The 24,936-nt window shown below is 36.3% G+C and overlaps 1 protein-coding gene across 4 annotated transcripts in view; it reads left to right on the top strand.

Annotated features, from left to right (window-relative positions):
* LOC115210547 (ankyrin repeat domain-containing protein 12) overlaps positions 1–24,393 on the top strand; it is a 57,586-nt gene extending 33,193 nt beyond the window's left edge. For 2 of the 4 annotated variants that reach the window (XM_029779152.2, XM_029779160.2), the window contains exons 9-14: positions 5,632–5,903; positions 9,304–9,432; positions 13,592–13,690; positions 14,857–15,000; positions 16,687–16,782; positions 23,056–24,393. In XM_029779152.2, the coding sequence (XP_029635012.1) occupies positions 5,632–5,903; positions 9,304–9,432; positions 13,592–13,690; positions 14,857–15,000; positions 16,687–16,782; positions 23,056–23,229 (914 nt within the window). In that variant the 3' untranslated portion in view covers positions 23,230–24,393. Of the gene's footprint in view, positions 1–5,631; positions 5,904–9,303; positions 9,433–13,591; positions 13,755–13,978; positions 14,479–14,856; positions 15,001–16,686; positions 16,783–23,055 lie in introns of those variants that run through there. The other 2 variants (XM_029779172.2, XM_036504161.1) reach the window with 2 other exon arrangements.
* The last annotated feature ends 543 nt before the right edge of the window (positions 24,394–24,936 follow it).

Genomic DNA, 24,936 nt, shown 5'->3' with positions numbered 1-24,936 from the left:
CAGGCATAAAGGGTATAAAGCCATTTACCCCTCTTTCAACCACCACCACCCCTCTATCAAGGAGGATTTTTTTCTTCTTGTAAATTATTTGGTGACTTCACTAGTGTGCTGGTGTCTAGAAATGTGCCCAGTACTTTAAAGTGGCATCCAGCCATAGAAAGTGCCGACATGGGTGCTTGACACTGTCCAAGGGCTCTGTCAAACTGTCCAACTCATGTCAGCATAAAAGACAGGCATTAAATGATGACGATTCAAATATGAGAAAGGAAAGTTTCAAAATCAGATTGCCACCTTTCAAACAAGGTTCACCCTTCCAGTTTATCTTTTTATACAACATATTTCTGTTGTATAAACAGCAGAATACTTTAACTGAACTCAAGGAAAATAGGAGAGAACTGGCGCATGGCTTTCAATTCTACATTGAAAACATTTTAGGTCTCCACAATTTTTTTAAGAATTTCAGTTTTATCAGTCCATTTTGTAAACACTGTTATTCCTAGAAACTCTTTCCTCATGAAAATTCCATGGCAGATATTTTGTTTTTAATAAGAAATAGTAGTTGTACTACTAACCAAATGGTAGCACTTCAGTCATTTAGCCATGAAACATGGCACTAATTACAGCCTGGTTGACAACAAATGATGCTAGTTTGTAGTCAAAAAGGGAAAAGTAACTATGAAAATATATTCTTTAACTATTCAATGTATCTGAATTTGCAAAATGCTCTAGTCATTAGTTCAGAAAAGTCAAGTGTCAATATATTTAATCAAACTCCTAATTATTAAAGTGCTAATTAGAGATGAATTGTGGAATGATGAAAATATTAGTCAATAGAGATGAAAGATTAACTTATTGGCAAATATGTAAATTAGGACAGTTTTGTTCTGGCTCAGTTTGTGCCTGCTATAAATAGCTATAAATGCCTAGCCCCTGTGTGGTGAGGAAAATGAGCAGCTGATACCTGTTAGAGTAGTAAATATGCTACAATTAACCCTTTAGCATTTAAACCGGCCATATCCAGCCAAAAGTATTCTGCCTGTTTTATGTTCAAACTGGCCAGATCTGGTCTCTCACACCAACCCTACAATATTGTTTTAAAAATTAAGCCACCTCATCAAAATCTCATAGCTACAAGATAATGCATGGTTAATTCAAGGCAATATGGATGAAAAAGCATTAATTTTGGCAGAATAATGCAAACACTAAAGGGTTAATCAGGTCAGTCTTTACTTATATGATCACAGAGAGAGAAAAAAATATGTGGTTTAAATATATGTTTTCCGCAGTTTTTCATGGGAGCATGTCACCTGGTTGTTTCAGCCCACATGGTTTTAGGAAAGGTACTCTTTGCTAAGAGTCTGAGGCAACCAGTACATTCACTGTGAAAACTTAATATGCTCAGAGTGCGCCCTGCTAGCTTGCATTGGAAAAGCATGGAATAATAATAAGATTAGTAATGTGTTTACTAAAGATATACATAAAGAGTTTATATCTGTAATTATCTAAAAGCACTAAGAGTCCTTCTATTAATTAATGTTGTCAACAGTTGCACTGATATCAAATTAGGGCAGGCCAGTTTAGTTTTATCTAAGCTTGTATATACTATAAATAGCTATAAGCTGTTGCTATTGTCCATGGTTAAGAAAATGAGTAAGCAGCCTCTGATGAGGTGGCAAAAACCACTGAAACTAGGCAGACTGATCACTAAGAGAAAAATGTGGTTTGATTTAACTGCTCCAGTATCTGCTTCTCACAGCAAGGTTGAAAAATGTGCTTACATTTCTAGTTATTCCAAAAATGCTGTGTACTGCTTCTATTAATTATTATTAGTCAATCACGAACAATGTTTTAATTAGTCTTGCTGCAAGTACAGGAGATAACTCTGGCTGTATCTCTCTTAGTTTGGATCTTATTAATCATGGGATAGAGTTCATTATATTTGCTGAAGCAGTGGTGTGAGAATCACATGGTAGTTGTACAATACCATTCATGAAGACTTAGGTGTGTCATAATCCTTGGGGCTCATAAAGCTGGGGCTTAACCAGATTTCCATAGTGTATAAACAACTGAGATGCTTGTTTGCCACAGGATTAATTTCCTTAGTTGGTAAACATTTACAGCTGAGTAGACTGGATCTATGTGAAATGAAATGTTTTGCTCTAGAACACAACCTACTGTCCAGTCCAGGAATTGAAACCATACTCTTGCTATTATGAGTATAATACTTCAACCACCAGGCCATGTGCCTTTTCATATATGAATTAGCTTGGAAATTGAGTGAATTTACTGAAGGTTGATAGCAAATGAAGTTACTGCTATATATATGACACACTGTCCATTCAAAACCTAATTAGAAATTAAATAGTGAAGGAAAGACAATTAAGGTACAAAACCTGTCCAGAATTGTCTCCCTTACTTGCCTGAATAATGATAAGTCATTGACAATAAGTACCATCTTTGCCTCACCTCATGATTATTTCTAAATACCTTTTTACTGCTCATTGTTGCAAATATGTTCACATTAAGTTAATTATAGTTTCTCCTGCAGTTAGTGTCTCTTCATAATATATTCAGTAAAAGAATAACGAAAAATGAACTTGAAAGATAATTGTCATCTTGGTTTTAAATCAGTGTTACTTGTAAAGTAAGAACTTGTAATTTGAACAGTTTTATTACATAAATACAGACATAGGTGTAGGTGTGGCTGTGTGGTAAGTGGCTGTTGGCTTCCCAACCACATAATTCCGAGTTCAGTCCCACTGCGTAACACCTTGGGCGAGTGTCTTCTACTACCTTGTAAGTGGATTTGGTAGACGGAAACTGAAAGGAGCCCGTCGTCTATATATATATATATATATATATACTCACACACACTCACGTGTGTGTTTGTCCCCCTGACATCATTTAACAACTGATGTTGGTGTGTTTACGTCTTCGTAACTTAGCAGTTCGGCAAAGCAGACTGATAGTATAAGTGCTAGACTTACAAAGAATAAGTCCTGGGGTTGACTTGTTCGGCTAAAGGCGGTGCTCCAGCATGGCCACAGTCAAGTGACTGAAACAAGTAAAAAGAAAATTATTACTGTGATCTGTAAATGCAGTGCACCATTACAAAGGATCTATGATGTCACTTTGAAATGGTAAATAGTTAGCACAATGCTTTTAAGATCTCTCTGTCTTTCAGTACCATGTCCAGAATGTAGGACATAGGTAATCATATCCTGCCACAATTCTGTTCTTTGTTTTGTATAACAGTTCCATTTCCTGATGTTTAATGCCTCTTTTTTCCAACCAGCTCATTAAACTTAACATCCACATCATCCTTCTCTTTCCTTCGCCTCTTTTCCTTTCAATCTTTCTGGTCATCACTAAATTCTCCAGGCCCCCTTTTCTCATCACATGACCAAGAAATCTCAGTTGCTTGGCCCTTACCTCACAATATAGTTTTTTTATTTACCACAGCCCAGGTCATCACTTCATTAGACACTTTGACTGTGCTATCCTCAATATTCTCTTTAAGAACCACATTTCACAGTTCTCCAAGCAGCTTCTCACTTCTGATGTTCTCGACCATTTCCTCACTTCTGTACTTTAACACAACAGTTCAATATATGGATCTTGGTATTGATGCCCAGTGTATTGTTTCTCAGGTGTTATACAGTTTTGCATATGTAAATTTTGCCAGCACTAGTCATCTTTTGATCTCCTTCACATATCTTGCGTCTCCTGTGATCAAAGTTCCAAGGTAGTTAAAGGATGATAGCTGCTTAATGATTTGATTGTTCACTTTCAGCATGTATTTTGGGATTTTCTTTGTCACTACCATCTGTTCTGTCTTCTCTTGCAATTTAAACTCTTGGAGTGGTTGGCGTTATGAAGGGCATCCAGCCATAGAAACCTTGCTGAATCAGTTTGGGACCTGGTACAGCTCCCCAGCTTACCAGTTTTCTGTCAAACCATCCAACCCATGCCACCAAGGAAAGCAGATGTTAAATGGTGATGATGGTGATTAAGAATTTTTTTTAAATAATTTCCATTTAATAACAGTATATTCAAAAGCTCTCAAGTGGCGTATATGCAAGTAAAAAGTAATTATTTTTATTATTAAGGCAGCGAGTTGGCAGAATCGTTAGCACGCCAAGCGAAATGCTTAGCAGATTTCATCTGCTGCTATGTTCTGAGTTCAAATTCCACCGAGGTTGACTTTGCCTTTCATCTTTTCGGGGTCAATTAAATAAGTACCAGTTACGCACTGAAGTCAATGAAATCGACCTCCCCCTTCCCCAAATTTCAGGCCTTGTGTCTATAGTAGAAAGAATTATTATTATTACTACTACTACTACTACTACTACTACTACTAAGGCTTGTAGCTGGCAGAATTGTTAGCACACTAACAAATACTCAGTGATATTTCTTCTGACCTTACTTTCTGAGTTCAAATTCCTCCTAGCTCAACTTTGTCTTTCATCCTTCTGGAGTGAATATAATAAGTCCCAGTTGATCACTGGACTCAATGTAATCGACAAAGCTCCTTCCCCACCAAACTTCAAACCTTGAGTCACTAGTAGGAAAGATTATCATCATTATAACTATTACATGCTCTGGTAGTTAGCAGAGCTGTTGTCTTGAGATTTGGTGACAAGTCTCCTCTGGTCTCAAGAATCTTTCTTAGGGTTGCTGCAGGTTGACAATATGGGTCTCAACTCCAATATCCTTCAACCTTTTATGTAGCAGTCTGGGTGTTGGGCCAAGTGTACCTATCACCATAGGAATAATTGTCTCAGTCTTACACAATTTCTTCACCTCTCTGACTAAGTCCTGATATTTCTCAGTTTTTTCACTATCCTCTCTATTATGCTATTGCAAAGTGTATGATCTTACACTTTGTTTCTTTTGTTCTCTATAATCATATCTGGTCTTCTTGGTAACTACTACTATTACTATTATTATTATTATTATAATTAAGGTGGTGAGCTGGTAGAATCATTAGCATGCCAGGCAAAATGCTGAGTGAGTTCAAGTTCCACTGGTGTTGACTTTACCTTTCATCCTTTCAGGGTCGATAAATTAAGTACCAGTTACGCACTGTGGTCAATGTAATCGACTAGTTTCCTCCCTTGAAATTACCGGTCTTGTATCCAAATTTGAAACCAATTATTATTTTAATTGTTAAGGCAGTGAGCTGGCAGAATCGTTAGCATGCTGGATGAAATGCTTAGCGGTATTTCGTCTGCCGCTACATTCTGAATTCAAATTCCGCCAAGGTCGACTTTGCCTTTCATCCTTTCTGGGTTGATTAAATAAGTACCAGTTACACACTGGGGTCGATGTAATCGACTTAATCCGTGTGTCTGTCTTTGTTTGTCCCCTCTGTGTGTAGCCCTTTGTGGATAGTAAAGAAATAGGTATTTCACCCGTCCCTATGTTCTGATTTCAAATTCCACTGATGTTGACTTTGCCTTTCATCTTTTCAGGTTTGATAAAATAAGTACCAGTTAAAAACTGGGGTTGATATAATTGGCTCTTCCCCACCATGCTGCCCTTGTGGCAAAGATTTGAAATAACTATCATAATTGTTGTTATTTATTATTATAATTCTTCTGATTATTATTATTATTAAAATATTTTCAGGTGGATTAGATACTCAACCACAAATAAATGACACACTTAGTTTAAAAGGGCAAAAATTTCCTCCAACACTTACATCTTCTACAACTAGTGCTGTATCATCAGCTGGAGAAGAATCTGAAGACCTTAATATCCATCCAAGGAAAAGAAAGTTACGGCCAAAAGGTGACCAAACCCAAATTTCAGAGGCAACTACTTCTCACCCGATCATTCTTGAAAAGCCTCCAAATCCATACAAAACCTATCTTTCTATAAGGAAACAGGTAAGAAAAAAGGTGATAACAATTTTCATTATTTTTTTTACTTTCTCTAACATATTTTCTATTCATCAAGTGCTACTACTACTACTATATTTGGTCCTTATATATTATCCAACTGCCTGCTGCTACATAAACACCATGCTACCAATACCAAACCATGTTTTTAACAGTTTTAATTAGATGACAGTAGTGATCAGAACTTAGGCCAGCGACATAAATAATATTGTTAGGGTTTTTTTCTCTTCTTTGCTATGTATTCAGTTGTGACTTTACAGGTGTCACCCCACCCCACCTCACCTTCCACATATTATGGGAGTGTGGCAGTTTCTGAAAATGTTGCAGTGTGGATTTCATCATCTTCATTATTTAATGTCCATTTTCCATGCTGTCATGGATTGGACAGCTTGACAGGAACTGGCATGACCAGGGCCCACTCTGGGTTCCTTAGTTTGTTTTTGGTATGATTTCTACAGCTGGTTTCTACTGCCTTTCCTAATGCCAACCACTTTACAGAGTGTACTGGGTGCTTTTTACATCGCACCATCACTAGTGCATTTTACATGGTACCATCACCAGTGCATTTTATGCGACACCAGCACCAGTGCTTTTTAAATGGCACCGTCATCAGTGCTTTTTACATGGCACCATCATCAGTGCTTTTTACATGGCACCATCATCAGTGCTTTTTACACGGCACCATCATCGGTGCTTTTTACATGGCACCATCACCATCATCAGTGCTTTTTACATGGCACCATTGCCATCATCATTGCTTTTTACATGGCACCATTACCATCATCATTGCTTTTTACATGGCACCATCACCATCATCAGTGCTTTTTACATGGCACCATCATCAGTGCTTTTTACATGGCGCCATCACCATCATCAGTGCTTTTTACATGGCACCATCACCATCATCATTGCTTTTTACATGGCACCATCATCAGTGCTTTTTACATGGCACCATCACCATCATCATTGCTTTTTACATGGCACCATCATCAGTGCTTTTTATGCAGCACCATCATCAGTGCTTTTTACATGGCACCATCATCAGTTCAGTGCTTTTCACATGGCACCATCATCATCATCATCATTGCTTTTTACACAGCACCATCATCAGTGCTTTTTACACGGCACCATCATCAGTGCTTTTTACACAGCACCATTACCATCATCAGTGCTTTTTACACAGCACCATTACCATCATCAGTGCTTTTTACATGGCACCATCATCAGTGCTTTTTACATGGCACCATCCCCAGTGCTTTGGTCTTAGGATATCAATTCTGTTGTTGTGGTGGGTTGGTCTTTTTGAGTACAGAAATATGCCACATATTTTGGTCCTTTGTCCAGAATTTGAGATGAGCCTTCAATACTTCACCCATGTCTTTCAGGGTCTCCATCTCCCACAACTTCCCCCTTGAGCAATAGGCACTTCGCTGTACATTCACTGATGTTATCTATATTTCCAATGATTTCTCTATTATATGGGATTCAATAAATGCGGAAAGGCAGTGAGAATGAGTGTGGAATTCTGTATCATGGTAGATTTTCTTAAATGCAATGCTTGCATAATGTTTGTGTCTGTGGTGAGGGTTACCTGTCGTCATTTAAAGAAAAATTAACAGAGAATAAGGTACAAAAACTATATGATAATGGAAATTTAGAGCACAACTTTCGTTGGTATTTATAATAATTTAAAACCAATTTTTGTATCTCAACTGTTTGTTTATAAATAGAAACAAGTTGAAAATAATTATATTAGACTTAATCAAAATTAATTTGAGTGCTAGACTTAATCAATCACCTACTTTAACACACCATTACTTGGTACATGTGCTTATCTTTGGTGCAGCCCACTCTTTTGCAAGGTCACTGGTTTGAGGTTGCCTTTCTCCCTCCCTTCTGATTTAGGCCCTGTTAAAAGTCATAAGGACTGCTTTCCCTCTTTGATTGAAGTAAGAAAAGAAATTAATAACTAACTGCAATCATCATCGTTTAACGTCCGCTTTCTATGCTAGCATGAGTTGGACGATTTTGACTGAGGGCTGGTGAACCAGATGGCAACACCATGCTCCAATCTTGATCTGGCAGAGTTTTTACAGCTGGATGCCCTTCCTAATGCCAACCACTCCGGGAGTGTAGTGGGTGCTTTTAACGTGCCACCGGCACGGGGCCAGTCAGGCGGTACTGGCAATGACCTCATTCGAATCTTTTTACACATGCCACCGGCACAGGTGCCAGTAAGGCGACGTTGGTAACGATCACGCTCAAATAGTGCCCTTTTACGTGCCACCGGCATGGAAGCCAGTTGGCTGCTCTGGAAACGATCATGCTCAGCTGGTGCTCTTGGCACCCTACTTAGCATGGGCACAAGTGCTAAGAAATAAGAACAACAAATTATTAAAAATATATAACTTATTAAAAAGCATGAATTTTATGCAAATAGGAGCAGTTTAATGATTGCATTCTTATAAAGGTTTAAACCTCCGCTAGCTTGGTTCAACCAAGTGTGAATAGATTTTGTAAGATGTACACATTTGAATGTTTGTTGTTCAAGTAACAATAAATGTCATCTTATCAAGAAAATAACGTCTCTACCAATTCTTGAAAACCTACATCCAGTCACAGCACTCCAACACACTATGATAGCTGTTATTAGTGGCAGTTTTTAGGACAGATTATTGTAAATACTATTTTGTTTGTTAGAAATTAAGCTGTATCTTCCTAGTTTTTACCTTTTTTTTTTCTAAATGTACAGAGAATAATGTATTCTACTAAGATCTAGTATTTTACTCTTTTCTGAACTAAAAATTAAATGGTTTGACGATTACTAAGTAAACATAATCAACTGGCACCTATGTATATATTATATAATAATGTATAATATTTCATCTAAATAATGATATAAGCAAGCACATTAAGTTTGCTCTATAATGTGATGTATTGTAATAATGTTTGATAATTCCCAATTGATCCCATTCAAATAAATTGTGTTCTGTTTCATTGATTTAGGAAATTTGATATGCTGTTGCTGAATTGCTGAAGGGTGATTAGTTTTTGTGCAAAAATATTCCATCCAGATTTCTTTAATCAACCATTTGAAAATGTCTTGTATTAGACATTTACATATGTTTTATTATATGCAGTCTGTCACTCATAGTATCATCTCTTGATATTTTTTTGTTTTTTGTTTTGATTTTTTTTTAATCTCTGTAATATATGCATTTAACACCAGGTGAATATACCATCTTTTTTTTTTTTTGTTGGATTTTTTTTCTTTGGTTTCATCGAATGGTATGGAAAGTGAGTGTTATGTGGTAATGTTGATCGTTTATTGAATTTCTGATTTCTGTACGATTTGTGGTTTTGACCCGATAATGTTACTATAAATATTATTTCCTGACAGGTCGAAGATCGACGGAAAAACTTAACAGTTGTTCATCCAAAAGCTCCCCAGGGATTCAAGGACTATTTAATGATGAGTTGTAGTTATGTGTTACAAGGAAATTCTGCCAGCACTTTATCTGTTCCTATGGTTAGTTTTATAGTTTAAACATGGAATTTCTTTGTTTTTACTCGCATCTTTAATTATGATTTCTATTTAATTACTGAATTAACTCTCTTATTCTGTAATTTTCTCTGTTGATATTGAAAGTTTTCTAAATCCATTTGGAATTTAACCTATCCATTAATTTAACCCTGTAGCATTTAAACTGGTCATAATCCAGCCAAAATATTCAACTTGTTTTATGTTCAAACTGACTGGATCCATCCTCTTGCGCCTAACATACAATGCCATTCTAAAACTAAACAATCACTTCATGGAAATTTTGAAGCTATGAGATAATACATGATTAATTCAAAACAATGAAAATAAATAAAATACATTTGACAGAAGAATCTGAATGCTACAGGGTTAAACTGGTTTTCTGGAGCCACCAGAACTGGTTTGTTAATTCATACACCAAAGTGGAAAACCACAAGAAGTTCATAAATCTGAGATATTTGTCTCGAAATTACTCTAATTACAGGTAAATTTAAGTAACACAGAAAATTGTTTAAATTTTATTTCAGTATCACTATATAAAATAAGTTGTTACTTAACATTCACCTGAAGAAATTCTAGTATAGAAGAATCATGTGCATTAGTGAATTGGAGTGTATATAAAACATAATTATTATTGCCATTTTACATCTGCTTTCTCTGTTAGCATGAGTTAGATGGGTTGTCATGGTTTGAGTCAGTTTATATTTGGAGTTCCTACCCTCTTATATGTCTCACTTGCATTCCATTTTGTGGTATGTTTTCTATGGCTGAATAATCTTCATGGCACCAGCTACTTTACAGCGTGTACTGTTTTGTTTGTTTGTTGGTGAAGAAGGGAGAGAGAATGAGTGTGGTGGATGGTAAGATTGTGCTGGATATCATGAAAAAATAACCAAAGGAAAGACGGTGGAGGCTAGAGTGACCTGAGGGATAGGGAGTTTGTTCACAGTACATAGAGGTAAGAGGAGGGATGACTCCTACCTTTATATACTGATAGCAAACACTCAGTTACTTTATCCATTCCTCTGTAAATGTTACATCAATACCACCCACACCATCATTAGCAATCATCCAGAATTTATACCTTTGTTTTCACCCATGAAGTATTGAACAGAGACATTCCTCTATCTTACCTCTTGTGTGCAACATTCATTCACTCGTCTTCACACTACATCTCCTGTCCTACTCCTCTTCGTGGCAATATTAATGGTAGTAGCCCTTAAAGTTTTGGATTTGACTGAAAGTGGAGGAGCTTCAGTGGTGGCCAGGTAGACTTTTTATTTTCTAAACCTGGAATGAAAGTGTATGTGATTGTTTCTCATACATAGAGACGTCCATCAATTTGAGTTGCTTCCTATTTTGTTAGTCTCCACTTCCTAGGAAATCTGTCTGTGTATACATGAAGGCAGTGAAGATCCTGAGTATGCAATTTCAGAACAAGATGGTTATTATTACATTGAGTAGCATTGAGCAAAAACCATGACATCTGTTGACATTCCCTATCAACAACTTGGATCTGCACTTTCTCTGATGCATGAAATAAAAAAAAAAACCTTACTTGAAAAATGGGTGTGGTTTTGTGACAGGAAGAGCATCCAGCTGTAAAACAATACCTCAACAATATGTATTCATCCAACCCATGCTAGCATGAACAAAACAATGTAAAACAGGTGATTGAACACACCCACATCAGCACGTTTTTAGTCCAAGGCATTCATGCAAAGACAGAATGTAAACATTAACATGTGCATATATGAATTTGATAGGATCCTATACAGTTTTCATCTACTATTGCGACTGACAAGGCTTTGGTTGACCCAAGGCCACATTAGAAGGCACTTAAGGTGCCGTATAGTGAGATAGAACTCAGGACCACATGCTTACAAGATAAACTCCATATACACAGTCTTGCATTTTGTGTGCATCTACATATATACAGGCATAAGTATAGCTATGTGGTTAAGAAGTTCACTCTGCAACCACATGGTTCTGGGTTGAGTCTCACTGTGTTGTACCTTGTAGAGGATAATAATTAATTAGATCTCCAAGTCAACCAAAATGTGAGTGGATTTGATAGATGGAAACTGAAAGAAAACAATTGCATGCATGTGTGTGTGTGTGTGAGGGGAGAGAGAGAGAGATGCAGAATGACTCTCTTTCCAGTGATCAGAACTTAGATATTTCCTGCACAGAGCCTGATTTACACATACAGGCTCTTAGCAATGAAGTTATGCTGTCCTGCATTTTCTACTGTTACTAGTAACTCGGTGAACAATGTGTTGTAATCGTCTCATTTCACAGCAAAGCCTTTCTTTGCTGCAACTCCGGTTTGGATGTTGGGACCAGTGTTTCATTTGATGACAGCCACTGTTACGTGCATCTGTCATTGACAATGACAATTCACTTTCTGTCTCTGGTTACAGTTCATTTTAAAAAAATAGTTTTTTTTTTCTTTGTTTGCTTTTCTTATCAAAGTGTTTTATATTATTTAACACAAAGCTTTATTCTTGAGCTATCATTCATGTCGTATCCAACTTTTTTCTCTATAGCCTCTTGCAATTTTTTAAGATCTTGAACAGTGGTCTACGGTTTAAGTTTCTAGATATTTTGGCATCAACCTTCATCAGTTGCTGCTTTCGCTATGTCAATTATCAAAGACAGTTGATTTTCTAGGTCAATGCTTATCAGAGAGATTAACATCACTATTTCTAACCTTGTTAAACCACCTCTGATATTTTAATACTCTTCACTCTATCTAGAACTACAGTGCATATGTTTTGTTCAATACACATGTGGCAATGTTGTATGTGAAATTCATAAAGCATTTAATGGTGAATCTAATATTCTTTGGAGTCCTGGTCATCCATGGATTATCTAAAAATTAAACAAATTAAAATAAGATATGGGTTAACAAATTCAAAAATTAAATTTCAGTTAAATAAGGTCAGTTTTCAAACTGACCTTTAAACTGATTAGTTTATTTGTAACTTCAGACTATTTGCTTGAAATATGATATTACATTTTGGTACCCTAATATATATATATATACTAGCTGGCCCCATGCCACCAAAAATGACGGCTAACTGTAGTAATTTTATACATAAATATGAATAGGAAATTGAATTCATACACTTGTCAATGTTATCTAGTGGTTGTCTTTTGAGATGTGACAGCGTTCATCGTTTGTTACTGAAAGAATGCTGGTGCAAACATTCACACACACACATATATACTCACACAGAGTTGAAATGCTCCCACTACCAGTTTGCCATCATCCCTTCCTTCCTTATTCATCTATCACCCCTTCCTTTCTCATTCGTATGTTGTGACTGAGAAAAACAGTATTATAGTATATATATATATATATATATGTGTGTGTGTGCACACTGATGTGTTTGTGTGCGGACATGGCTGTGTAGTTGTGAAGTTTACTTCCAAACCGTCTAGTGTCAGTTCCGCTTGATGGCACCTTGAGCAAGTGTCTTCTGTTATAGTATTTGAAAGATGGAAATTGAAAGAATCCTGTTGTGTGTGTGTATGGTGTGGGAGGGGGGGGCACTGTTTTTGTCTCTTCATCTTGACGTCATGTAATAACTGTAAACAACTGTCACTGTCATACAAATGGTGTCGTTTATTCCCAATCTCTCATGAAAGTTGCATGGAAACAGATGCGGTTTGGTGACTGGAAAGGACATCCAACCATTCAAAATCTACCTCAGTGCATTCCATCTGACCCATGTACCATGAAAGAGTGGATGTTAAAGCAATAATGATGATATACAGTTGAAACATTGTCACTTTGTGTGTGTCTGTGTGTATATATATATATATCATCATCATCGTTTAGCGTCTGCTTTCCATGCTAGCATGAGTTGGACGGTTCAACTGGGGTTTGGGAAGCCAGAAGGCTGCATCAGGCCCAGTCTGATCTGGCAATGTGCCACCGGCACTGGTATCAGAGCTATGATTTCCATTGATGTTGATCGATTTTGATTTTGATATATATATAATAATAATGTTTATTTTTCTAAATGGTATAATTTTTCATTATTGAATTGATAAAAGGTGGGTTTTTTTTCTAATTTATATATATATATATCGTCATTATCATCGTATATATATTGTTTATTTTCTTTTATTATTGTAGCTTTCCCCTCCAAATTCAGTAACTGGATCAATGAGAGATTTATTCTTAGACCAAGAACAAGCTCGGTATAAGCTAAGATTACAACACCTCATTGAAAAGGTAAAGAAAATTATTCTTTTAAAATTTAAGTTTGTACAATTATTTACTTTTTAATTAGGAATATTTAACCCTTTCGCTACCAACCCGGCTGAAACCGGCTCTGGCTCAGAGTACAAATGTCTTGTTTTCATAAGTTTTGAATTAAAATCTTCCTCCAAACCTTAGTCACAATTTATGTTCCTAACACTAGCTGAATGATAACTAAGTTATTTTACTAAATTCTTTGTTGTATTTAAAGTAATTGAAAGAAACAGAGAGCATCTCAAAATAAATACAGTAACAAAAGGGTTAATGTTATCTAATGAGATGAATGGTTATTAGTATTTTAAAGGAAACGAGTTGAGGTCTGCTGAAGGGCTTGTTTCACATGCTGTGTCCTGAACCAGTCTACTGTTATATTTTAGCATCTCGGAATATCTGGTTGTGAAATGTAATTCTCGATAAGTTATCTCAAAGAACCTAGAGATAACTAGACCGAGCATCAAAAGATAATAAAACATCTGACTCAACAAAGCTTGTGTTGTTGTGCAGGAGTTTTGTTGCATTTATCGGTGGGTACTTGGGGCAGCTCTGATGTCACTGTGGCAGGGGCATGGAACACATACGGAGCTGTTTCACTACCTGATAAGACATCAATCTCTGCATGAGAGATGAAATACAGTTTCACTCTAAACACGCAAGTGTTTACCTTAAACATTTAATAATAAAACCAAAACAGTTGGGTTTAAAATATGGAATTTTAAAATTTTGGACAAGAGGTTGTTGATGAGTAACTAAATAATTTTACCTAACAATTATATCTCTAATTATAATTTCCTTAAATAATTAATGGAAAATTATTACATTTATTGTTGAGAATTTCAATTATTTTGTACACTTTCTCTTTGTGAAAATGATACAAAAAAATAGTTGATATTTGAAGAGAATTTTAGGGTAAAGAAACTTGAGGTTTTGTTTTGAAACTGATTAGAAATGTTATGCTAAAGGTTTCAACAAAATACAAAGCATCTATTTTAGGTTTCATGATTGAGATTTATGACCTAAATAAACGGTAAACGAATACATTATTGGAAGTTGTGTAATTTCGGTTAAATTTCTCTCATTTGCTTCTGTTTTTGCTTTTTGTCATCTTTTACACTGTCTTTTTATTTATTTTATTTTCGTAGGAAAAGTTAATGCTTTCTATTGAGCAAGAGATGTTGCGGGAGCATGCACGTGCTGCCAGAGCACAAAATAATCAAGCAGTCCCTTTAAGTGTTTGCACAATACTTCGAGATGAAGAGATTTATAATCTTATTGAAGTGGAACAGGTTTGTTATTTAGATCTTTATCTCAGTTCAGTGATTTATTTTTTGTCATTTTGATAAAAATCAAATCTGTATTTGTGTTTGCATATGGTTTTATAAGTGTTTTCATCATCAATTCACATATGTGCTTTTAAACCTCCTCCAGCTCAGCATTTCACCACATATGGTCATTACATATAAAATCTTCAGAGATTGCATAACACACTTAAATAATCTCCAAGGTTTATAATGGACATGGGACATTGTTGTGGTATGAATGATCACAACTTCCACAATAGTGATAAATATAAATAGAAAGCAGTACAGGAAGAAAAAGCAAAATATAGTGATGGAGCGAGTGAGAGAGAAACATGTATACTGCAAGTGTAATATTACATTATTCACAGACACCTTCTAGGCCAGCGATGCCCAACGTTTTTGCCCTTGCAACCCCCTACTATTAGTTGATAGTTGAAATTAATATTATCTTAAGCTGCTTCTAGCAAGGCTATGTGACCCAACTGGTTGGACATCCTTGATCTTGGCAGAGTTTTTTTTTTTGTTTTTTAACAGGTTAATGCAGAGAGCATTGAAAAGCTAAATGGAAATAATTGCAAGGAAGAATAAAAAAAACAATTAGTGGACGAGTAGTTTAATTTTTGCAACAAATACGGGAGACAACTCTAAACAAGTCTACTTTTCTATCCACCATCCTGTATACCATTTTGTACATTTAGTTTGTGAGTCTTTCATCACTATTTTAGAAACTAACAATGAATTCTGTGTCCCCTGCACTGACTCAGCTCTCTTCTATCAACAAGTGTTATATACGGGGTGAGAATATTAGACATCCCCTCCAACAGCTTTAACACGATCAGTTGGTCTGTGAGTGCTTTGAGCATAGTTTGCTCTGATACAAGCATTTGCGCCAGACTCCTGGTACTGAGTTTCCGTTAGCCTTATGACATTGATACCCTTCGTAAGATGCTACAGACTAAAACTAAACTCGGAGAATTCTCTCTCCTCTTCTCTAACATCCCATGACTCTGATCCATCCTAGACCCCACACATTTAATTTCTCTCTGAGACATAGTTCTCTCAATCCCAGTCTATAGTCTATCTATGCAGTCCAGGCTAAGCTCTTTACACGAATATTAATCTGGAAAGTGATACCTGCACACTGATCTGCATATTAAATTTCTCTCTGAACTCCTTTCTAACTCTTGCTTAGCTAACAGCATCTCTGCACATGGCTCACCCAGCTCTCACAAGCCATTTACTCCTAGTTAACTCAGCCATTACATAACCTCAGAATATAGTACTCAGTCAGAGGTCAACAAGTATTCATACTGTAACTTGATTTGATATTTGCTAAGAAATTCTCCTCTAGCTGTCTCACTCGGGGAAAGGACATCAGTGGTACTTCATCCTAGTACACACCCAACCTTCATTTCATCTCAGCTAACTGTTTTTAACCAGTGATGTCATAATAACTTTCTTGTTATCTTTACAACTTGTTATATTAGTTTGAAGTATTTGTAGTTGCTCCTTTCTAAAGCACTTCCTTTGTCCTTTTACCAGATCATGATCCATACTCCGATTATTGTAGAAACCATCTCCCTCTGCTACCTGAGTAACCAGTGTTCCCTGATGGGGTCAGACATGTAATAAATATGTAACTTTTAAATTCTTTTTTTATTTCTTTTATAGGTAGAGGAAAGAGAGAAAAACGTTCGATCACGCTACAATGGCAGACAGTTTATTTCCTGGATTCAAGATGTTGGTGATAAATATGACAAGATAAAAGTGAGATCATCTTATTCTGTTTTTAAAAAGAAAAAAAACCCATTGTGTTTTGGGTGGTTTTGTGGGAGTTGTTGTGACATCAGATCAAGTGTTTATATATCTCAGCTCAGGTGTATAGAATCCTGTTTTACTGTTTTTACTTAGATTACTGCTAATGGGAGTGGGCTATCAAATTGGCAGAGTCGTTAGCACTCTGGACAAAGTGCTTAGTGGCATTTCTCCCGTTTTTTACGTCATTGGTTCAAACTCCACCAAGGTTGACCTTGCCTTTCATCCTTTCAGAGTTGATAAAATAAGTACCAGTCGAGCCTTGGGGGTCAATGTAATGAACTAGTCTCTCACCCAAAATTTCAGGCCTTGTACCTGTACTAGAAAGGACTATGTCAAAGGAAATTTGTTCTTTGGATTATGTGCAAGGTTGTGAACCCTGATATGGCTGGATCTTACATGAATCGTTGTAGAATCTCGTCCTTCTCATAGTCATGATCCTTACTCTGATTATTGTAGACAAGATCTCGCCATTCTGTTGTTGAATAGGACTTTCTCTTTTTTTTGTCTTTTAGTTGTTTTACTTGTGCTTTTTCTAGTTTCATTCTTGTAGGGATTTTCCACTCTACTGCTAATTTTTTCTAGTTCTTTTCCTTTTGTCTGACTGGCATCATCATCATCAACACTTAATGGCCATCTTCCATGCTGGCATGGGTAGGATGGTTTGACAGGAGTCGGAAGACTGCAGTAAGCTCTTCCTAAAACCAAATATATACATAGAAAGGCTTTTGTTCTGCTGTTCCTTTATGAAACTATCCTTGTTCAAATTACTCTCATTCTCTTATAACTATTTTTCTAGCCACGGCCACACCCACCCCTGTAGTCAGTGTATAAACTTCTGCCTTATTTTATTCTTTATAAAGAATAATAAAAGCTGGTGTATTCTATTGATATGAACTTGTGGACCTATTGTTAGTTTTACACTCATTAAAGGTCAATATATTCCAACCTTAAAAATTTAATCAACGTTTTAGAACAGAATTTTGTGTTGTTTGGACAATTCTAGAAAATGTTAGGCCCTGTACAATCTGCAGATGCTGTCAACAGCACAAGTGACAATTTCTAATTATCATTATTTACGAACATCATTTAGCTAAAATGCACAAGTCTAAAATGTTCATTATTAATCTGAGACTTCAGTCAGATGGACATTCATCTTGAAATTAATCTTTGCCAAAACAGAAAACTGGAGCCTGGCACAGCTCTCTAGCTTGCTATCTCCTGTCAAGCCATACAACCCATGCCAGCATGGAAAACAGTTGTTAAATGATGATAATATAATAGTTTGGGTACTCATCTTAGTAATATCAGGAGGTTCCCATCCTCTGGCCCCTTACTGCCACAATAAATATAGCCTGTCAATGTCAACAATGGTTACTACAGCTCAAACACTATTATTAGCCCTTTTTGTTGTTTAACTTTGTGTGTGTGTAGCCATTATTTTAGGAGGTTAATTTCTGAATATGGTAAGAGTCTGTTTTATCAAAAGGGGTTATCTTTAAGATGTCAGTTAATTTTGGTATTTCTTTCTCCCACTTCACAATGTCCTTTTAGTGAAGTATACTGCAAATGTTTCTCTCTTTGTTGGTGTTCTTTGTCTGGTTCAGTCTTATGACTATTTACTTTGTTTGTTGTGTTTATGAGCCTGACTTTGTTTCACTTCTCCACCACCCCCTTTTTTTTTCATTTTGGTTTCCGTTTATGTACATCTGTTTTTCTTTTGTTGTTGTTACTGTTTTTATTTGTTATGTTTGGTTGTACAGTGAGTGAGAGAGTGTGTGTGTATATATATATATATATATATATATATATATATATGCACATACATATATACACACACACTTCTCAAGAGTACAGACAGTTAACATTCAGTGCTAAGCATAATTTGAAAGTCAAAATAAATGTAGTGTGTGTGTGTGTGTGCATAAAGGGTTCTTTGTTGTCTGCAGATAACAACTTATCAGAACTTATCTCCATGCACTGAAGGGGAACGTTTTTTTTTAAATAGTAGCCTCCTGCAGGGGAACGTTTTTTTTTTAGATAGTAGCCTCCTTTTAAATGCAGTTATTTTATTTATAGACATAGGAAATTAATGAACAGGTGTGGATCTCTCTTGACTTACAATATATTGAGTGGATGTTCACTTTAAGGGATCCGGAAATGTAGCACAGGCATCGCTGTGTGGTATGAGGCTTGTTTCCCAATCACATGGTTTTAGTTTCAGTCCCATTGCATGGTATCTTGGCCAAATGTTTTCTATTATATCCCTGAGCCAACCAAAGCTTTGTGAGTTGATTTGGTAGACTGAAAGAAGCCCTTCCTACATATATATATATATATATTTGTGTGTCCGTGTTTGTCCCCCCACCACCATCGCTTGACAACTGATGTTGGTGTGTTTACATCCCTGTAACTTAGTGGTTTAGCAAAAGAGACCGATAGAATAAGTACTAGGCTTACAACGAATAAGTCCTGGGATCAATTTGTTTGATTAAAGGTGGTGCTCCAGCATGGCTGCAGTCAGATGACTGAAACAAGTAAAAGAATATACACGCACGTACGTATGTGTATGTGTCTCTTTGTCCTGACATATGATTGTTGTAAATGAATGTCTTCGTTTCCAATCTACTGTGAAAACATGTCTAGTCATGACCTTCCTTAGAAACAAGTAAAGGTTGGCAACAGGAAGGGCATCCAGCTGTAGAAAAATCTGCCTCAATAAACTTTGTTCAACCCATGCTGGCATGGGTTGGACAGTTTGACTGAGGACTGGCAAGCCAGGAGGCTGTACCAGGCTCCAATCTGAAACATCATCATCATCATCGATAAACGTCCACTTTCCATGCTAGCATGGGTTGGACGATTTTGACTAGGGCTGGTGAACCAGACAGCCACACCAGGCTCCAATCTTGATTTGGCAGAGTTTCTACAGCTGGATGCCCTTCCTAACGCCAACCACTCCAAGAGTGTAGTGGGTGCTTTTTACGTGCCACCGGCACGGGGGCCAGTCAGGCAGTACTGGCAATGACCTCGCTCGAATCTTTTTACACATGCCACCAGCTCAGGTGCCAGTAAGACGACGTTGGTAACGATCATGCTCGAATGGTGCCCTTTTACGTGCCACTGGCACGGAGCCAGTTGGCTGCTCTGGCAACGATCACGCTCGGATGGTGCTCTTGGCACCCTACTAGCACGGGCACAAGTGCCAGTAAGGTGAAGCTGTGCTCCTGGTACCCTACTAGCATGGGCACAAGTACCAGTAAGGCGACACTGGTAACGATCACACTCGAATGGTGCCCTTTTATGTGCCACTGGCACGGTAAAACAATGATGATGAATACTGCAGTATTTTGATTCCAAATTTAATTAAATTTAGTAGTAAAAATGTTGTTGAGATTAATTAATCTCAATTTTCTGAAGAGAAGCCTCAAACTGCAGTTTCTGAAATGGTTGAACCAGTAACAGGGAGAAGTAGTTTAGCTGAGATTTCATATCGAAACTAGCCCCACTTTACTCTCAAAAGCTGAAAAATATATTCATCCTAGTTCCATTGTCATTACTGATATCTTTTATCTTGTTTCAATCATTGGACTGTGGCCATGCTGGTGCACCACCTTGACGAGTTTAGTCAAACAAATCAACCACAGTATTCTTTTATTCTTTTACTTGTTTCAGTCATTTGACTGCATCCATGCTGGAGCAATGCCTTTAGTACTTATTCTATTGGTCTCTTTTGCTGATCTGCTAAGTTACAGAGACATAAACACACCAACATCTGTCGTCAAGCGATGGTGCGGTGACAAACACATATGACAGGCTTCTTTCAGTTTCTGTCTGCCAAATCCACTTACAAGGCTTTGGTCAGCCTGAGGCTATAGTAGAAGACACTTGCCCAAAGTACCACACAGTGGGACTGAACTCGGAACCATGTGTTTGGGAAGCAAGCTTCTTACCACACAGCCACTCCTGTGCCTATTTACTTTTTAAGTCTACTACTTTTACAGAATTGCTAAGAGGTCATAAACAAACCAACACTAGTGTTCAAGCAAGCTGGTTGGTGGGGTAACAAACACACGCATGACATACTTTCATACAGTTTCTGCTCTCCTGATTTCACTCACGTAACATTGAACTGAAGGTTATAGTAGAAGACACGTGTTTAAAGTGCCACAGTAAGGAATGGAAATTGATCTAAAAGCAAATTTCATTGGCTATTACAATTCAACTCAAGTATCTTAAAGTATTATCATATAACAGCTTATGTGACAGACCTTATTTATATAAATTGGTTTTCTTGTCAGTCAAGTAGGCCTGAGAGCCAGGTTATCTTTGTTTTAACTCAGAAAAGTGATTGACAGATAGTTACTATCCTAAATTCTTCTTAGTATTTAATTATTATTAATATTCTTTTAACTCAGGCTTTTGCTGGGACTCCTGGACTTTTGCATAAGTAGTGGGCTTGCTACCTGCAGCCTACAGCACCATGATATTTGTTCTCTTCAACTATCTAATACTTTCTTGGTGCTTCTGGCCATGCCAATGAGGCAAACCTGTGATGGTGGCACGTAAAAAGCACCATTCAAGCGTGGTCGATGCCAGTGCTGCCTGACTGGCCCTTGTGCCGGTGGCACATAAAAAGCACCCTCTACACTCTTGGAGTGGTTGGCATTAGTTAGGAAGGGCAGCCAGCTGTAGAAACTTTGCCAGATCAGATTGGAGCCTGGTGCAGCCTTCTGGCTTGCCAGCCCTCAGTCAAACTGTCCAATCTATGCCAGCATGGAAAGCGGATGTTAAACAATGATGATGATGAAGAAGGTGGCAAGCTAACTGAAGTATCAGAGCATCAGGGAAAGAAAATGCTTCGTGGTATTCTGACTGCTGAGGTTGACTTTGCCTTTCTTTCTTTCAGGGGCAATAAAATAAATACCAGTTGAGCACTGGGGTCGAAGTAGTCAACTAAATCCCTCCCACTAAAATTACTGGATTTGTGCCTAAGTCCGAAACCATTCTTATCATCCTGATTTTTTTGCCTTTTATTTTTCCAGGATTGTTAAGTACCAGTCGTGTATTGAGATTACTTTGACTGTACTCTTCCAACAAATTCTTTGGTTTTGTGCAAATATTAGAACTTACCATTATGTAAAATGCACCATTCGAGCGTGGCCAATGCCAGTGCTGACTGACTGGCATGTAAAAAGCACTATTCGAGCGTTGCCGATGCCAATAGCACATAAAGAGCATCATTTGAACGTAACCGACACCACTGCTGACTTACTGGCTCCTGTGCCGGTGGCACGTAAAAGGCACCCACTACACTCGCAGAGTGGTCGGCATTATGAAAGGCTTCCAGCTGTAGAAACCTTTTCAAATCAGATTGGAGTCTGGTGCAGCCTACCGCCTTGCCAGTTTTCAGTCAAACCGTTCACCCAATGCCAGCATGGACAGTGGATGTTAAACGACAACAATGATGACGATGATGATTAGCAAGCATTTCATTTGTTCATTCTGTGTCCATTTTGTCCAGAATAGTATGGGTTAGATCAATGGTTCTCAAGCAGGGTCCGTATGACCCTTAGGGGTCCTGCAGCATCTTGCCTGTCAAAAGTGTACATCTATTAATTATGATACATAGCGGATTATTTCAATTTAATGCTGCTTCAATTATGCACACCTTATATATATATATATATATGCACACATCAAAATAAGTGTAGTACAATCGTTTCATGCTACTTCATTTAATTAAACAATGTAAGTAAATATCTGCCCATGGGGAAGGACCTTCTACTACCATGTTCTTAATGATGAAATTAACCTCTCTGTCTATATATCTACCCTCTTTGTAATGTTGGCAAATGGAATAAGTATAAAAATGAACATTGTTTATTTAATTAAAAAATTCTGTATGTGGCTAAAGAGTGCTCTACATTTTAAAACTGATGTAATACTTACATTGTTTAATTAAATGAAGTAGCATGAAACAATTGTACTACAGTACCTTGGATATCCTTGTTGCTTATTTTGATTATAATCACCCCATTTGATTTATATGGATAATACCATACCAAATTCTGGTGCCTTTTAACTTAAGTACCATATTCATCTGAATCTAAATTTTGCTGAACTATACATATATATATATATATATATATATATATATTATATATATATATATATGGATATAGATATTGTCGTTCTAATTTGTAATTTTTGTTTCCTTTCTAGGAATTATTGTTGCTTAGGCATCACCACGAAGCTGAATCCTTATTTGCAGTTCAGAAGATGGACTGGGAATGGAAAATGAAAGAAGTTTCTGACTTGAACAATATGCCTGTTGTTGATGATCTCCATGTACCAATGGTACAAGTGAATGATGACTTTGATCTATTACCATCTTAGCAAAGGGAGCATTATTACACAGTTTTATAGAGCTTCAAATTGCCATTGAGATGGTTTCAACTGTAAAGCCAGTAAGATGAAAAACGGTGTTCTGCTTTCTTCGGCGACTACTTTACAGCATGAAGAAGATTGAGTATTTTTGTGAAATACTGCGATGCAAATCACCCAGTATAATTATCAGAAGGCTTTTATGACAGATAGCCTTTAGGTATGGGGCTATTGTAAAGATTATTGGGAATAATGTGATCAATATATCATTTATTTTAGATTGAGGAATGCTGCCAAAATCCTTCCTTCTGTTATCTATAACAACACATAACAATTTCTAAATGTCCATTTTTTTATGGCTCAGCTATATGGTAGCCATGCCTATGTATATGTTTTGGAATAATTTCTGCTGCTGCTGCTGGCCCAGCTAGCAGTCATCTAATCAAAGAAAAATCATATCAATCCATTTGTTTCAGTCTGCTAGCTTTAATTTTTTTTTTCTCTTCCCAAAATTAACATAAATACTCCAAAATCTTTTATCTTACTCTTTTCAAATGTGTGCTTGACTAGAAAATATTGGAGCAGGGGTTTCTGTTGAAAATATGTATAAATGAGTGATAACAATTTTACTATTGATAAGAAACTAGAATTAATAAAAATTGAGCCAAATGTCTCTGTATTTGTATGTGCTTGTTTGTTTTTTTGCTTTTGTGACAGGATTCTCTACACAAACCATATTTTGATAAAATTTTGTGATTAATAATAACTTTTTGCTGTTTTAATTTTTAAAAGATCTGTCTTTATTTATTTTTTATATTTATAATGGACTGTTTTCTTCGTAATATTATACATTACTTTTCTGTATTAATGCTAACTGGTTTGGTCTAGTTAACCTCTTATATCCCTCCAAGAAGAAAAAAAAAAGTACTCTACAATAGAATCTTTCAAAGAAAATGCAGTTAGAAGAGTGGATTCTAAAATGGTTCAAAATTCATTCATTATTCATCTCCTGTCTTTGATGTGTACGTGTTTTAGAATGTTTGAGTCTGGAAAAATTGGTGATGTTTTTATTGCAGGTGAATGTATATATTCAAACTCAAAAAAAAAAAAAAATTTTTTTTTTCTCCTTGAGGCAAAATGAGATGAATAAATATGTTGATATTCTCCATTTGGAAACTCTTTGACACTTTTTCTTTTTCTGTCTTCCTATATATTTTTTTTTTAATAAATGAAATTTTTAAAGTTTAACAATCTTTATTTCTAAATTAAAAATTATTTCATGCCCGTTAAAATTTTCTTCTAATAAAGTCATATAAACTACATGCCCAGTCCTCCAATTCATTCATATTTACTCTAAAAGAAAAAAGAAAACACTGTTGTGGATTTCATTTAATTAGAAAGTGATTTCTTAAAGAACATTTTTACTTTAATTCTTTAAATTAATTTCTCTTTGCCAGATATATGAAAAACATTTCTTTGTGAAACATTCTTAATTTTCCTAAATTCATTTATTAGTTGATAACTTACAACTTCTGTATTCAAATCCTGCTTTGATCTTTAGTAATAATTCTCTTATATATATATATAGTTAAACTACTTTTAAATTTCCTGAGTTAATTTAAAATAATTTCTTAACCATTTTATCCATGGCTGGCTGGCTGGCTGGCTGGCTGGTAATTATTGTTATCAGTATGTTATGTATAATATTATGAAAACCTA

Source organism: Octopus sinensis, linkage group LG1 (assembly GCF_006345805.1).
Source record: "Octopus sinensis linkage group LG1, ASM634580v1, whole genome shotgun sequence".
NCBI classification, from domain to species: Eukaryota; Metazoa; Mollusca; class Cephalopoda; order Octopoda; family Octopodidae; genus Octopus; species Octopus sinensis.
Note: the sequence above shows the minus strand (reverse complement) of the source record. Positions and strands in the feature narration are given on the sequence as shown.